The 16,581-nt window shown below is 24.3% G+C and overlaps 1 protein-coding gene across 2 annotated transcripts in view; it reads right to left on the bottom strand.

Annotated features, from left to right (window-relative positions):
* Window positions 1-16,581, bottom strand: part of LOC114122942 (metabotropic glutamate receptor 2) — a 175,792-nt gene that overhangs the window by 41,577 nt on the left and 117,634 nt on the right. For both annotated transcript variants that reach the window (XR_007603874.1, XM_050200126.1), the window contains exons 9-11: window positions 15,544-15,869; window positions 7,815-7,977; window positions 5,092-5,305 (exon numbers count right to left, since the gene is read on the bottom strand). Coding sequence is in view for 1 of the 2 variants with exons in the window: in XM_050200126.1 (XP_050056083.1) it covers window positions 5,092-5,305; window positions 7,815-7,977; window positions 15,544-15,869 (703 nt within the window). In the remaining variant the exon portion in view is untranslated. The remainder of the gene's footprint in view (window positions 1-5,091; window positions 5,306-7,814; window positions 7,978-15,543; window positions 15,870-16,581) is intronic.

The raw sequence follows: 16,581 nt of genomic DNA on the forward strand, positions 1-16,581 counted from the left end.
AATACATTTACTCCTGACAATGTACTAAGTAATAGTTACCCGAAACTCTGGTTCTCTTAATTACTTTTTGCAAAACAGCAAAAATCATAAAAACATTGGAATACATAAAAATGCATTTCTGTTTTTCCAGAAACTTTTATTTATTATTACTGTACAAATTACAATATTTTCACTTTGTTCAAAGCATGTTAAGAAATATACATAGCTAACGAGTGTAAACGATTAATGACAAAGTTTACATGAAATATTTTATGTTTTTAATAAACACCAATTTGTTGGTCAACTCTGTCAATTTCTTTTATTGACATATTTAATTGTACCTGTTTTGTTATAGCAAGCATTATATTTTATAATTATGCGACTTTATAATAATATCAGTCTATTTTTTTTTTTAATTTATTAATTATTTAATTAAATTTATTAACTTCAATTTTAATTCTTAAAGGTGTATTTTATTTTCATTTCATAGAGCTTAACTAAAAATTCTTTTTTTTTTTTAAATTCACAGTTCGTTAATAAATCATGAACTGAATATAAATGTACGATCTTTTGATATTTTTTAAATTACTTAGTAGCTTATGGTGAAATTCGTAGAAAAAGTATTAGCCAGCATTGATAAAAAAAAAAATTAACATTTTTAGGGACAAATAATAAATAAATTCAGAACAATGCTTAAATATAATAATATTTTTTGTTCAGATCTAGTTTGGGACTATCCATACATCTAATTTTAAGGTCTAAAATCAATCCATAAAACAATATCTAACGCAATTAATTATCATTTATATAAATTGTAAAATTGAAATATTGTTTGAAAAAAAATATTTATGTCCAGGGGCCTTTTTAAAATATACCTATACGTAGGTATCGGATATTTTAACGTATTTGTCATAACTCAAAAGTCATAATGGTTACTTACATAACCATAATATTTAAATATTTTTTAAATTCAACATACTTTTATAGTTATTAAATGATTCATCGACAGTATACAATAAAAATGAAAAAAATTCTATATACAGCTGAAGTTTCCCGAGAAAGTGACAGATCTGCAATGTTAGACTGTTTAAATTATATATAGATTCAGGACAATATATTATACCGAATATAAGTACAATTTTCTGGCTATATTGGTTGATGATATAAAATTATCATTTCCATTATCTTACTTATATAGCCATATAGGTCCAAATACGCTCAAATCAATGGACCCGGGGGTATTAAAATGAAAATGTAAACAGATGAGACCAATTCCGCACAATTGAATTTTCTTGTAAGCGGAAATTAATGTTTGCTTCTCAGATTAAATAAAATACTTTAATCTATCAATTAAAAACATGTCTAGTTAAAAGTGCTAAAACACTTGAAAGAAGCCTAAGCTTAAATAATACAATATTTAAGTATAATAATATTACATTTAGAATTTTCAAAGTACATATAGACTAGATGCTATAGTTAGAAATTTAGTGTTTGTGACAAAAACACCTTGAAAAAAGACAGAAAGATATTGTTGAACAATTAAATCTCTCGTTTTCTCATAAACTAAAAATTTAGTTTATAGTTTTCACATGAATAATAGATAATATATTATTCAAAACTGTTGGATTAAATAATATTTTAATATGCATATTTTACAACTTATGGAATTCGTTTGATATAAAAATGTTTAGCTTTGTCAAACTATAAGTTTTATGATACGTTATAAAAATGTATATTTAAAAAACCCATAACAATACTACTACTAGTTTAAAAAATGAAAAGTACTTTTACATAAAATCGAATATGTAAACAAACACTTAGGTACAAATATATCTCTCAAATAGAAAATATATTAACTGTGACAAAGATCAAATTTTCGAATAAAATATTATGATCATTTTAAATATATCTTAATGAAGGTCTTGAAGGAACCTTGATTAAAATATATTTATAATATACTGTAGGCATATATGTAAATGAAAAAAGACTAGGAGTTGTACCTATGAATTTCTTAATTGTTCCATTGGGTAAGCGCCATTTTGACTAGGATCTCCGCATTATAAGTGTGAGCTCCTAGATCAACAAAATTGTTTACATCATTTTACCTTATCTATCAAAAATTCAAATCATTGTAAATTAATGTAACCAAGTATTTCTTTAGTAACATGACAAAATAACTATATAGTTTTTATTAGTCCTTTGTTGGTTTTATGAATTGTAGGTTACTTATATAGCAAGAATAAAAATCAAGTCAGATACACTAATATCATTATACAAATGTATGATTTTTTCCGTAAATAATATAAATTATATTTGACTATTGACTACGTTATATTTAAAAAAATATTTTCTATGTCCAACCTAAAATTTATTGATGTCCACAGTAATTTAAATTAATCAAATATACATATTCCATGAATAATTTTAAAATGTTACGTTAGTTTTCGTTAAGTTCTATAAATATATGATTTTAATATATTACCACTACACTATATATTATAATTCATATGAATTCATAATATATATATATTACATAGTAGAATTACCTAGCTTCGCTCGGGGGGTATATTTTTTTCATATTTATTATTTTAGAATATACCTAATGGATAACATTGCTGAATGCTAAATAGTTTCACGCTTTTTTTAATCATACATTTTTATCAAATTGTAATTTGTGAAAAAAAAGTGATTAGGTATCAATATTATGATAATCTATTTATAAATATAGCAATTTATCGATATATTGGCGATGAATAATACCTAATTATAAATTAATACACTTAAACACAATATTTTTTTAAAATTATTTCTTATTGTATATTTAGATTATTCAAGAAATCACTTTTCTAATTTTCATGTTAATACATTGTGTAGATTTTGAGAAATAGCAATTAGTGGGTGAGTGGTATTTGGCTTTTATATACATATATATAGATTTAACTACATTTTTTATTTGAACTTTAATTTATCTACGTACCTATAATTTATAGTTGAATGTTGTGCTTGAGTGAATTAGTAATATAAAACTCGTAACAATAAATTGCCAATTGTCGACTACTCTTAAACATTTCTTCTTGTCAAATTATTTTTTGGACGTAAAACCGTGTTGCTTCACAGTTAACAGGCAGCACGTTTTATGATCCTTGTCAGATTGTTCATTTTGAATTAAATTGTTGTATTTTACATACAATTTATTAAATATCAACATTTTTATAATGATAATAGGCAAGAACCAATTAGATTAAAAAAAAAAAATGAGAGCTACGAAATTGTTACCTGACTAGTAAGCATTTTTGGGCTCGAGGTTAGGTTAGGTTTATTAAAATTTACCAAAAAAATAAACATTAATATAATAAAATAAAAAATCAGTCTTGTATCAAGTGTTTAATGTTTAAATGTATACAAACAATAATATATTGTTTTTGTTAAGGCACTTAAAAGTATTTAATAGTGATACGTCTTGGCTAAAAATTTATCAAACTAATGTAAATTTGTCGTATTAACAGTTTTACCAGTTGGCTGTATCGAAGTAAAAGTAAGTGATTCAAGTTATGTAAGAAAAGTTTATAATAATGTCGTCGTCGGTCCATATAATTGTTTTGTTATAATATAAAATTTATTTTCATTAAAATATTCATTATATTTTCTTAAAGCTTTTAACTTGGAGTTTTTATATTTTTATTATTATTTTATAAAAACATAAATGTTGTAAATATTAAGAACTAACAGAATGAACAGGTAATACAATTTTCCAATTTCATTCTATCGTCTGGAGGCCACACTAAAGCTATATACCTACACAACTCACAAGTAGGTAACAGTTATTATAGTTTTCAACAATAAATATGTGTTGATATATTAAATTTCATACATTTGGTTTATTTATTGAATTTAATTTTAAACTAACAAAGTTCAAAAATCGTTAAGAATTTTTTTAAATGTACCAAGTAAGTACTTATTGTAATAATAACGGAAGATATGATTGAAAATAATAAATATTAATAATATATATCGATATACGTTACAAGAAATATTTAACCGTATAAAGAGAAAATTGGTTTATTTCGATACAAATAATAAAGTATACCTTCTGCGGGAAACATAAAATAAAATATAACTAATTCTAATACTTGCAGTAATAATATTGTTTTGTATTCTGAGCGTTAAATTGTACTATACCATGCTTCATAGGCAAAAGTATAAATTAATTAATTTGATAGTTGTTGTGGTTACGACGACATATTTGTTATTTTTAACACATGTCCTAATCCTAAAATGGGCCAACAGATAGCTTTTTCCGAGTATTTCTCACGCACACGTACGTTACCACTACCAACATTGCCCCTACTTTACTACTCCTCTCCCCACCTCCAAAATACATAGGTACAATATCGTAAGGACAGTTTGTTAAGTTCCATTTAGGAAATTGGTGATTTAGCAGTTGGATAGGTTTTTTGTTTTATTAAAGATTTTAATCAACGACAAAGAATATAGTAAATTATATTAGTTTTTTTTTTTGTAGGGGTTGATAGAGGAGAAAAGATTGAAAGTAAACCATTGCGTTAGCTAATTTTTTTATATAAAAACGGAAAAAATATATTTTCAGTTCCTAAGTCTAATTTAAACAATGTCTATGGTAGATACCTATAGCAAACTATGGTACGCAATTAATATTAAGCATATTTCAAAACGATGAGTGTGATTGGTTATATACATTTTTTTCACTTTTCTGTGTGAATATGATCACTTTAATAAGTGCTTCACGATTTTTTTATTTTAGATTAAGAAGATAAGATATCAATACAAAATGTTTATATTTTAATTTAAAAGTAATTTCCCAAGTTTTCAAATTTAATACAAAGTTAACTATGTATAATACATTAATATATACGACGTTTTTTGGACTAATATTATGACTAAAATATAATTCTCAAAACTGTTTAAATTATAACAATATATTATACATTTTATGGCAATTACCGTGAATTATCAAAATATGTACCATAATATATTATACCCGGGTAATTTACGACAATATCTAGAGATTGTAGTCTTGATTATTGTGTTTTATTATAAAATAGATACACAAACACCCCGTAAATAATCACTTACCTATGTGCTTAGACTCGTTGAAAGCTTCAGGAATGTTTCTGGTGAGCACAGCATACACGGTACATACGATAATCAACACTATTGGGTATCCGAACGCTATCACGTACGATGTGTTGATGAACGACGAGCAGACTAGTATATTCGACTCTCTGCTAGGATAATAGTGTATGACCTTTGGCGGGCTGACCAGCATCCACACGCCGTTGATGAGCACCTGAAACGTGGTCGTCCATACAAAACGTGTATGGGTATCGATATTTTTGTAACGCTGCATTTGTGACTTATTATAGAGCTTTTGGTTTATTTATTTTATTTATTTTCAACACGTTATTAGTGTGTTTGGACAGGTACGAGAAACACACAGACACACACACACACATATATATATATATGTTTATTTTTGAAACGTAAACAATTCGTCATAGATTGAACCATAAGGATTCGCATTCCATCTTTTATTTTAAATACAATCACGAATCTTTATATTATGATTATATGTAATTATATATATTTTATAGTAAATACGTTACATGATTGTAATACTTTTTTATCAAAATATTAAACAATATTCACAAACATGCTCATCGTTTTTTTTTCTTAAACGGTGCAGCTACTGAAAATCTGATTTTTAAAATTTTTAATATATTCGAATATTATATTTTCTAATTTTTTAAATTTGTTGTACTTCTTAAAGAGTATCATGTTGGCATATAACCTTCTGTTTTTAAATCAGAAGTCCACTTTATACTATGCATTATTTAGTGAATCATTTTTATGAACAGTTCAAAATCAAATCAAAATTTAAACGAATTGTTTTTTAATCTATTAACTTTGCCCAATAATAATAATAAGTCCATCATAACGAGCTTGAAAGTTACGGAGACTATGATGAGTCAAACATTTTTGTTATTAATACTAATCTATTGACAATTATAATTAGTAAAAATGGTTCAAGTATAATAAATACTATCTCTATTTTATGATATGGTTAACTCATTTTTAAGGACTATTATTCTTAGTATAAGCAGTGGTTCTTAAACTCGTTTTTTAGTGAAGTATTATTTTGAATCACGAAAAATAATCTATGAAACTCTAATAATTAAAATTAATTGAATAACTCGCATTTGATATTATTTTCAACTATGAAACAAAATAGTCTAGTTTATTAATTATATTATGAATAAAGTAAATACGATAAACTAAATATTATTTTATTTATATTTAACCTTAAATTTATAAATGGAGCCCTAGATTACTCATGTGAATTAAAATGTGTGAAATAACTGGTACAATAACTTAAACGACTGAGAAACTATTCATACAAAATTTTAAATTAAGCATATAAAAATATTCAATAAAATGATTCACTAAATAATATATAAAAAAAAGTATCTCATTTAAAAAACAGAAGTTTGTTACAGAGCATTTCTCAAATACAGTCAATTTCGCTTTATTGAGACACATCGGTTTTGTATTATTTTATCCAATAAAGCGATCGTTCCAATAATCCGAAATTTAAAAAAAGTACATATAAATCTATTGAAAAACTTATTTTTATATTTTTATTATTGCAATGGTATTATACCCTAATAATCTATTTATGAAAATACACACATATAAAATATAAAGTACATATACATATAAATATAAAATAACATTTAACACCCATCATATTTGAACACACGATCAGATGAAATGTATGTAACATCAATTTAATCTAATTATCAATTATGCGATTTGGTTGCGATTGTCGGATTATTGATCTATTAATATACTCTATGATAACCCAATTATCCAGATTCGCGGATCGGATAAGTGACGAACATTTACCCTACAAGAAGACATTTGTTTTCGTAGTTGAAGAATTGTCTCGATTAAGCGGAATTGACTACGAAAAATCTCAAAATTTTCAAAACATGGTATTTGAGTAAATTTAATAATTCTAAGAAACAGAATTTAAATTAACTAATGAATTATTTAACAAAAAAATTGAGCTTGATATGCTTGGTTAATTACCCTTGTTCAATGTAAATATATTATGCTATGATATTATAGTACAATTATATAAAATAATATATTATATAAAATATAATTATACATTTAATAACATAAGTACATGTTCCTTATAAGCAAATTTTAATATATACTCGACATAAAGCAAATATCATACACGATTTTATTTTAAAGACGAATTTAATTTAGTACATTTGATAAATCATATTTTTTTTTTTTGGGAAATTAAACAACAGGTCTTACGCATTAACATTTTTATAGGTAGATCATAAATCGAATCAACAGTTAAACGCGTTATTCTAGTTATTACATTTCTACCACTTAATTCTGTTAAGTAGATATTATAAAATAAAATTTAATTTGAAGTAATTTGAAATTAAGTTATGGAGATGTCTAGACTAATATTAAACAGTATCCTTGAAATCAACAAAATATATTTAATTTTAAACAAAAACTAGCAGTATTTTAATATAAATAATTTATTTACAATTTAAAATAATAAAATATTTACTAGATATTTTATATACTTGATTTCGAGTTTCACTGAAATATAATTTTCTTTAAAATTAAATGAGTATAATTTATTGTAATACGACGATCAAAATATTGTATGCCGTAAAAACAGCCAATCGTATTATTATGATTTATGATCATTGGACAAATACAAATTCAAAATATCTATCACAATAATGTATACGAAAATAACATACTTGTATCGATATGAGCCCTGTGCAGATGACCAGTTGTGATTTTGGTGATATAAATTTAGGACGTTTAACAGTTCGTCGTCCAGCGTTAAATATGCGTGATATGCGATTCGTTTTCGTTAATAATGCAGCATACACGACAGTGAAACAGAATCCAACACCAAATCTGGAACATAATTATATAAATAAATAAGTAAATAGTCAGTTGGAGTTTATAGATATTTTATTATATTCTATGAACTGTTATATTGATTCTAACAATTGTTTCAATATTTTATTTTTACAGTTTAAAAAAAAAAAAAAAAACGAAGTCTTCTTTAGAAACTTAATTATTATAACTACAAAATTTAAAACGTGTATATAAGAAACCTTTTAATATAAACTTTAAAGTAAATATAAATCGCATCTAAAATATCTGAAATATTATACGGAACAGACAAATTAATAAATTCAGTATTTTGAACTTTTTACTAAAAAAATACCTTATTGAAAAACTTACAACAAGGTGCAATTTTACAATAAATCGTGTCTTTCTAATAAAACTTAACATCAAAGTTATAATTGTAAGTTATCAAAGAAAGGTTTATATGTAGGAACTATATTAATATTTTGAAAACGTCTTTCGCTATTTAATAAGAAAGTAAGATAAGGTTGTAAAATATTTAAGTAATTTTATTATAACAATGCATTTTTAAAGAAGTAGTTCTGAATTCTTAAAGACTAGTATCTACGATAATTATATAAACGAAACACGACATTTTTTAATGACATTAAAGTATTATGTATATATTATAATTTAAGGTTAGAACAGTATTAATTAACAGATGAAATTAAAACCGACGTAAATACCGTGATGTTTAATTAAAACTGTCAAAATGACGAAATTGTCATTTTCGTTTACCGAAATTATTAATGGAAACTGTTTCATACACAGTTGAATAAAGAAATTGAATGCATAACACGAGTAAAATATAATGTGCGTTAATTCTGAAAATTCAAGCAATTTGGCAACATAAAAATTGTAAATTGTTATTATTATTATTATCATCTCAAGATTTGTAATCAAAAGTTGGCTAATTTCTTTCTAACCAATAAAAGTTGTAGGTACTACTAATGAGTTATTGTTGAAAACAATTGATGTAAGTTTATATTTAGAAGAGTACCTACTTCCTACGTGATAAGTTATTTATTTTTATACTTTAAAACTTTCTTTGTAATTTCTTTATGCTTTTAAATTTATTTATTGGCAAATAATGTTATATACTAACATGGTAATGTGTGTAGTACGTCATTGCATTAGTATAATGATTGATTAGGTAAATTTATTAAATATTGTATTATTAAAAAATAATATTTGTTAATAACTTGTGCTTCATTATAAAAATTAATATTACCTTAAAAATATTGATAAAACTACAAAAAATATAAATTAAAAGTTAGATCTAATAAAAATATGTTATTCATGTAAAATGTATAAGTTTTATAAATTTATTTTTATTTTGTCAAGACCCAAATCTACTCGGATTTCTTATTTGAGAACTTATAGAGGCAATAATTAGCGATATCTATGTGTATAATATACAATAAGGCAAACCTTGAAATCATAATAATAAAATAATTCGTTTGATGTCTACTCATATTTTCATCTAATGGTATGAAATATTTATCCCTGTTTGAAACAAATAAATATTTGTATGTTTGTTCGTATAATATTAGTCATATCATGTACGCACGTGTTCCTACGTGGATTATGTCGTCATTGCACCTATATTTTTATTTACATAACATACATATTTTTTACAAGATGTATAAAATTATATGAGTACAGTGTACACGACCCTCAACACGTACAATTGATGTTAGTTGATGTATTCATGAATCGCATGTGCATAACGTTATTTTATAATTTATGTGGCATTTACTTAGTTATTACTTAGTTTTTTTTTTTAATCTCAGAAAGTTCGTGAAATAATATTATATTTGAAATGTAATATACATTATAAGTCTATAATTCTCAGATATGTTGAAGAATACATTTTTTAACTAAATCGTATATATTAAGTATTATTATCTAGTATGTATTGTATTTCTGTTAATAGTACGATTACTCTTAACCCACAAATACAGCGCAAACAAAACGTGCATTTTTTTGGATATGTAAATTATAATTTTTTCTATTATAGTGTACTAAACACGGGACATTTAATATTATACTTAAATTCATTTGATCGAAATGTTTTTAACGTTTTTATATACATATACTCGAGGATACAGACTGCAGTTAATCTCGTTCTATCAACCATCATAATATTATATAATCATGAAACATGTTTCCTTTATTTAAAACTATGCCTACGAGATTTGCAAGAAAGTAAATTAATTATTAGTATTTATTTATATGATTTTGTTTATTATTGAATAATACAAATCGTTAACGTTCGTAATATAAAAAGAATATAAATGATTTTTTTCTTACTAAATTCATTATAAAATATATTTTATTCTGGGTTCATGAATAATATTTTCAAACATTTAATCAACCTATAGTGATATGTCTTAAACATGATTTAGTGGCCTGTGATTTGTCCATTTATTTTTTATTGAACTATCAAATCAATTTTCATACCATCTCATATTAACTTCTTAACTTTATTAGAAACACATATTTTAATTTTTAAGCATTTTAACAACAAAATCGAAGCATAGGAAATCGCATATGAATAACAAATGGTAAAAACCAAAAGTTTGCATTATGTATTAAAAAATTCTCACTGCGCTTTAAACAAACATTTATTTAAAAATATAAATAAAATTTAAATACTACGAATCCGGTTTATATTATTTTTAGTGAAATTTATGCGCATGAAATCAACAAATAATAGTATTATAATTTTATAAAAATAATACCATATTAGTTAAGTAATTTAGTTTTGAAATCGTCCTAAAATAATACTATTTTTTCTTGAATAATTTTTTATATTCTTTTCAAAGAAATGTGTACTCGATACAGGTTTATAAATAGAATAGGCAATGCAAATGTAATGCAAAAAATACATCAAACCATCATATTAAAAGGTTAAGTACAAATTAAATGATAAAAATTGAATGAGTTTATATTTTTTAAATATGAATGTTTTTGTTAAATGCAGGTTTTTTGAGTTAAGCTTGTTTTTTTTTGTCATAATATTATAATGGCACAAATTTTATTTATTTGTATAAATATAAAGTGGATAAATGGTTTATATCCATGTATGGTTATTTTAGTTAATCGGAAGAGTAATAGATCATCAAATACTAACTGATTTTATTAATAATTGTATATATTTGCATATATTATTATAATTATATATTGTAATATTTTGAAAAGTTACATTTTTAAATAGCCTTTATAATTTTATAAGTTAAAATATAACATTAAAAATCAAATATTACGTTTAGAATATCATCACATTTATTTTCCATAATTTTTTAGGTAGTCCAAGTCGATTAAAAATAAATTGTTTTTAGACCTTCAGCTGTAATAAATTATGAGATTTGGGCTTATCCAATTTTAATTCTGTAAGAACCTTCAATTTTTTGAAATATTTGTCTATTAATGCATTTTTTAATGTATGAATTTCCGATATTGGTATGATTTATCAAAATTTCCATTTTTTAGACATTTTTTTTTTTTTTGTGCATAATGAATATGCATTGAGAGAGAAAATTTCGATTAAGTACTAGAAACAGTAGAAACATCCTCAAGTTATTTACAAAATTAAAATTGGACCCATAAGTATCACGATTGCTTGTGTCACAGTAGAAAAATGTTTCGGTTCGAAAGGGATTGGTATGCTTTTGTGTTTTAATTGCATTGAAAAGTTTTATTTTGTTTGCAAAAATATGATTATTTTTTTTGTAGAACCCTTTTTGAAAATTACAACTAGAATCATCTTAAAACAGTTGGAAACTTGAAATGCCTTTTATTATTTTTTATTATTAATGAAATATTGAATTAAAATCAACAAATTAAACAATACAAACCCTTACTAGATGTATGATTATAATACCATAAATAATGATAATAATAATAATAATAATAATAAATACATATAAAGATAAAATTAATATTACATCATAGTTTATGATGTACATTGTACATATATTGTAAAAAGTTAGTGTTAGATGTATATCTGTATGTTTACAGTCACCGGTGGTTGTTGAAATATACCAGCAATCTTGGTGAATGTTGGTATTTTTTATAAAAATAAAAATACAAGTGTTTTTTAACTTTTTAATTTATTATTATACAAGTGTTTATTTTATTTATTGTGATAAGGTAAACTCTACTGACGTTTGCAACTAATAAGTCTGAATCATCAGTGCTGAGCCAAAATAAAGATAATAATATCTAAATAAACTAAATATAATTTTTATAAACAATATAACGTATCATTTATCCATAGTTGTTTTAATTAGATACTTGTAAACACTGTAAGTTATAAGTTATACGACTACATTTGTTATTACTACATTTTTTTTTTTTTTTTTACAAAGGCTTTGTCTCCCACTTTTACAATGTTTAGTTTATACAACTGATTTATAATGACATGTTTTGTTCTTAATTTGTAAAAGTTTTTTTTCTACTTCAATAACTACTGCCAAAATATTTTGTGGTTATGGGAACTTTCACGGACAAACAAACAATGCATGGAACGTACTAAATACTAACAACGAGTTAAAATTATTTTCATTTTTTTTTTTTGTATCAAACATAAAATATATAAAACATCTCGTGCAATAACGCCAATAACATACGAGTATCTCGTATTATTATTTTTCTTGATTACAAAATCTGAAATAAAAAATATTTTAATTTCTAATCTATATTTTAGGTATATATTACAATAAAGTAGTAACAACGTTATATCAAAAATATCAATCTGGTATCTATAATAGGTCGTATTCATTGTGCTTGATGTGCGGCTTATATTCACGAATATCATTTTAAAATGTCAATAATCTCCAGTGTATGACTGTGTAAAGTCAATGTTGATAACATTCATAAAGAACTTTGCTGAATGTTGTCAAATATACATACTCGTATATTACATGCACATATTATATTATATTCTCATCCAGCATTACTCTGAAAGGCTTGGAGCTATTTAAAATCTTTTTGCTTCTTTTATTTACTCCGTATTCAAGTTGGTTACCGTAATTATTATGTATTTTTGTAAAATTTAACTGACGTTTTTTTTATTGATTGTTAGGAAATGAAATTCATTTGAATTATGCGTAGTATGACATGTAAGTTTGCCACGCATTCAGAGGGGGGGAGGGTTTGTAGCTTTTAGATTAAGATAAAATTAAATGTAAACATAAATTAATTACCTACTTAAGCTAATTTTGTTTTTATTTATTAAACAGTAACATGAAATACCGAACCTTTAATATTATGCATCATTACTCAGGTTAGTATTGAAAAATTGAACAACGTTCAAAAAAGTAACATGTAGATATTTTAGTAGGAACGTTTAATGATATTGCCATATTGGAGAGTGTAACGAAGTCATCAGGAACCGGGTAGTCCCATAATAATAAATGTTATGTTATATTTTGGTACGAATATTTTTACGACTGATAATAATAATTTATCACTAATAAAGTTACAAACAATATTTTTCGTTAAAATGAACTATTTTGTATGTGAATATAAGGCTTTTTATTTTTGGAAAAATGTATTTTTTTAATTTTAACATTTAAGTATATTACATAATTTAGTAGTTAGGTAGTTTAAATATCGTGTATTATATTTAATCAGATATATAAGACTAAACTATAGCCATAATTTAAGTTTATTATGTTTCTTGGCATATACTGCACAATTAGTATACATAAATGTTCAATTCAAATTTTTATTTGTTGTCTGTTTGAAAAATGGATTCTAGAATTTATAGAGAGATTCATAATATAAGTAACCTTAACAAATTATTATTTTTAGGATTCAATAATAAAATTCTTAAATTTCATATGAAGATAAAAAAATCATTACTTTTTGAAAAGTTGTGGTTATTGTCGTTAAGTATCCTAAGCTGTACTAATAATCACCCAATATTTTAAATATGTAGGCATAAAATTGATTTTTTTCTGAATTCTGATGAAATGGCTTAAATTAAGTATATAAACTTTTTAATCAAACTATGTTTGTCGTAAATCATAAACTTTTTTTTATTATTATTTTTGTGATATTGACTTTTTTATGACTTAGATTATTTTAAAAACATTCATTTTTTTTTTGATACTCATGTACGGATAATTTTTTTAAAATGTAAAGTTAAATTTCAATTTAATTTTATTCATGTACCTATATAATTCATACATGTAAAAATTAAATATGAATTTTATTAGTAAAAAACTAACACTTAATATATAGTTATACTACTATTGTAAAAGTAGCTTATATACATTATATATATATAATTTAAAAAATAATTTTTTGTAATGCTTAAATCGTGTAAAGAACTTTTTTCCTTGTAAATATACTTTAAACTAATTTAACAGAAAAAAATGTAATTTTTAAAGATAAGTATATTGGAAAAATTCAAAGCTATAAAATAAATAATATAATGAGTCAGGTATAATTTAATCATTTTCCACAGATTTTTTTGTATGTTTTGATATTATAATATTAAGAGCTTAAATAATAATAAAAAAAAAAACCTATAAATTGATAATTTTGTTTATTTAACCTTTAATTTTTAATTAATAAATACTTTGTTTTAAGTTAGTGGTAAAAATGACTCAACAAAAATTGTGGGCTGTCTATGTACGGGTAATTGTTGATTAGATATCAAATGATCTGCAAATACGTATATGACTTTTGTGCTTGTATTTTTTTTTTAATTTTCACTATGCATCCCGATTGTTTCACAACATGTTAAAAATATTTCAATAAATGCAATAACTTCATCATTATGACGTGTTATAATATATACATATATAAATAATAAAAATATATTAGTGTATTAATTTAACACTGTTATGCACTAATAATTTATATACCAAGTTGATTAACATAACATTGACGTTGTTTAATCGTATCATAAAATGTAAAAACAATAATTATATTACATTACTCATACTTGTAAAGTTGTAAATCACAATATTCAATTCTAGTCATGGGAATTAAAAATATAAATAACAAAAAAATGTATTGTTGATATCCTTATAGCATTTTATAATTAGGTTAGTAATCTAAATTGCAATATCATACAATAATTAATGTCGTGATTTCCTAGTCATCATATGAGTATTTATTATTTTAATAGACAATTGTATTGTAGATTTAATTTGTTTTCTATTTACACTACAATATGTAATATATTTATACGAAAAACGTGGTATTTTTTTAAATTATAAAATTAAAAATAACAGATTTGTTTTTTTAATATCCATTGTAACCTTAATTTTTTGGTTTAAGTTTTAAATAACAATTACTCTGTAAATTTAAAGTCAAACATGAATGGCAGAAATGCTTTTAAAAATAACTCGTATGATAAAACTACTATCTTCTCAAATGCAAATAAATATTTAAATTTCAAAACTCAGAAACAAGACCTCTGAAAAAATATTATGTGCAGCAATAGCACGTTGTTTTCATTGTGGATATTATGCGGTGTGCTAAAAATAATATATGAAAATGCTTTGCTTGTGGTTGATTTAAATGCGCTCTTAATGACTTTAGACTTACCTTTGCACTGCGCATACGATGTCAGTGGGCTTGAGCACGAGCACAAACGTGATGAGATAGCATAGCAGTATGCCGGACAAAAGTACGTACGAAACTTCCCTGCCAGCGGCCTTTACGATTGGTGTATGATTGTGTTTGATAAACACGGAAATCACTAGCAAAGTGATGGCAATACCTGCCACTGACAGTGTCATCGCTCCAATAGCCCAACTGCTTCCGGCCTTTAAAAATGCTTCCGGTATTTCCAAACATCGTTGACGATTACTGTCGGGTAACGTGCCCCCGGGACAAACTTCGCATCTGGTTTCGTCGGTGGGTGAACGAATCTAGAAAGGTGGTCACGTATATTATTATCACACTTTGGGTGAATGTCAATAGCTATATAGGTATAACGATCGAATAGAATTTATAGGCAACTCAATTGCTTGACCGTTACTTATTTAATCAAAACAATCGTTCTAGATTTAGTAGGTATGTTAAAACTTAATGATAAGATAATGGTATATAATATAAAATATAAACGGCTCTCGTAATCGTTAGAAACGGCTCGCAATTTTTTTATAAAATTAAAATTTACTTATTCTTATTAAAAATGTAAAATTTTTTGATATGCATTTATCAAAATGTATCAAATTACATGAAATGTGTTTAAAAACATTTTGGCTTTTAGTATAAGTCGCAACCCACAGTTTGGAAACCTCTGTTATAAGTACTTCCCCTAACATTAAAATAATAAATATTTTTTAGCCAGCTATAATATTCCTGTTATAATTGATTTAGTGTAATGGTTCATATTAATGTTTGAAATATATGTTTACTTTTGTGGAGTCCTGCGTATGTAAATAGCTAGTTAAATTATTGTACTGTACAAAGGATTAACTGAAAATTTTACATCACTCAGTGGATTCTTCGTACTGAAACTTCCAATATGAAATTATAAAATTAATTAACAGCTATTTGCAAAATATTAAATTTATGTTTTTCAACATTTAAATTTATAAGGTAGTCATATCGTAAAAGATTTCAATTGTCGAAACT

This window comes from Aphis gossypii, chromosome 2 (assembly GCF_020184175.1).
Source record: "Aphis gossypii isolate Hap1 chromosome 2, ASM2018417v2, whole genome shotgun sequence".
In the NCBI taxonomy this organism is placed as follows: Eukaryota; Metazoa; Arthropoda; class Insecta; order Hemiptera; family Aphididae; genus Aphis; species Aphis gossypii.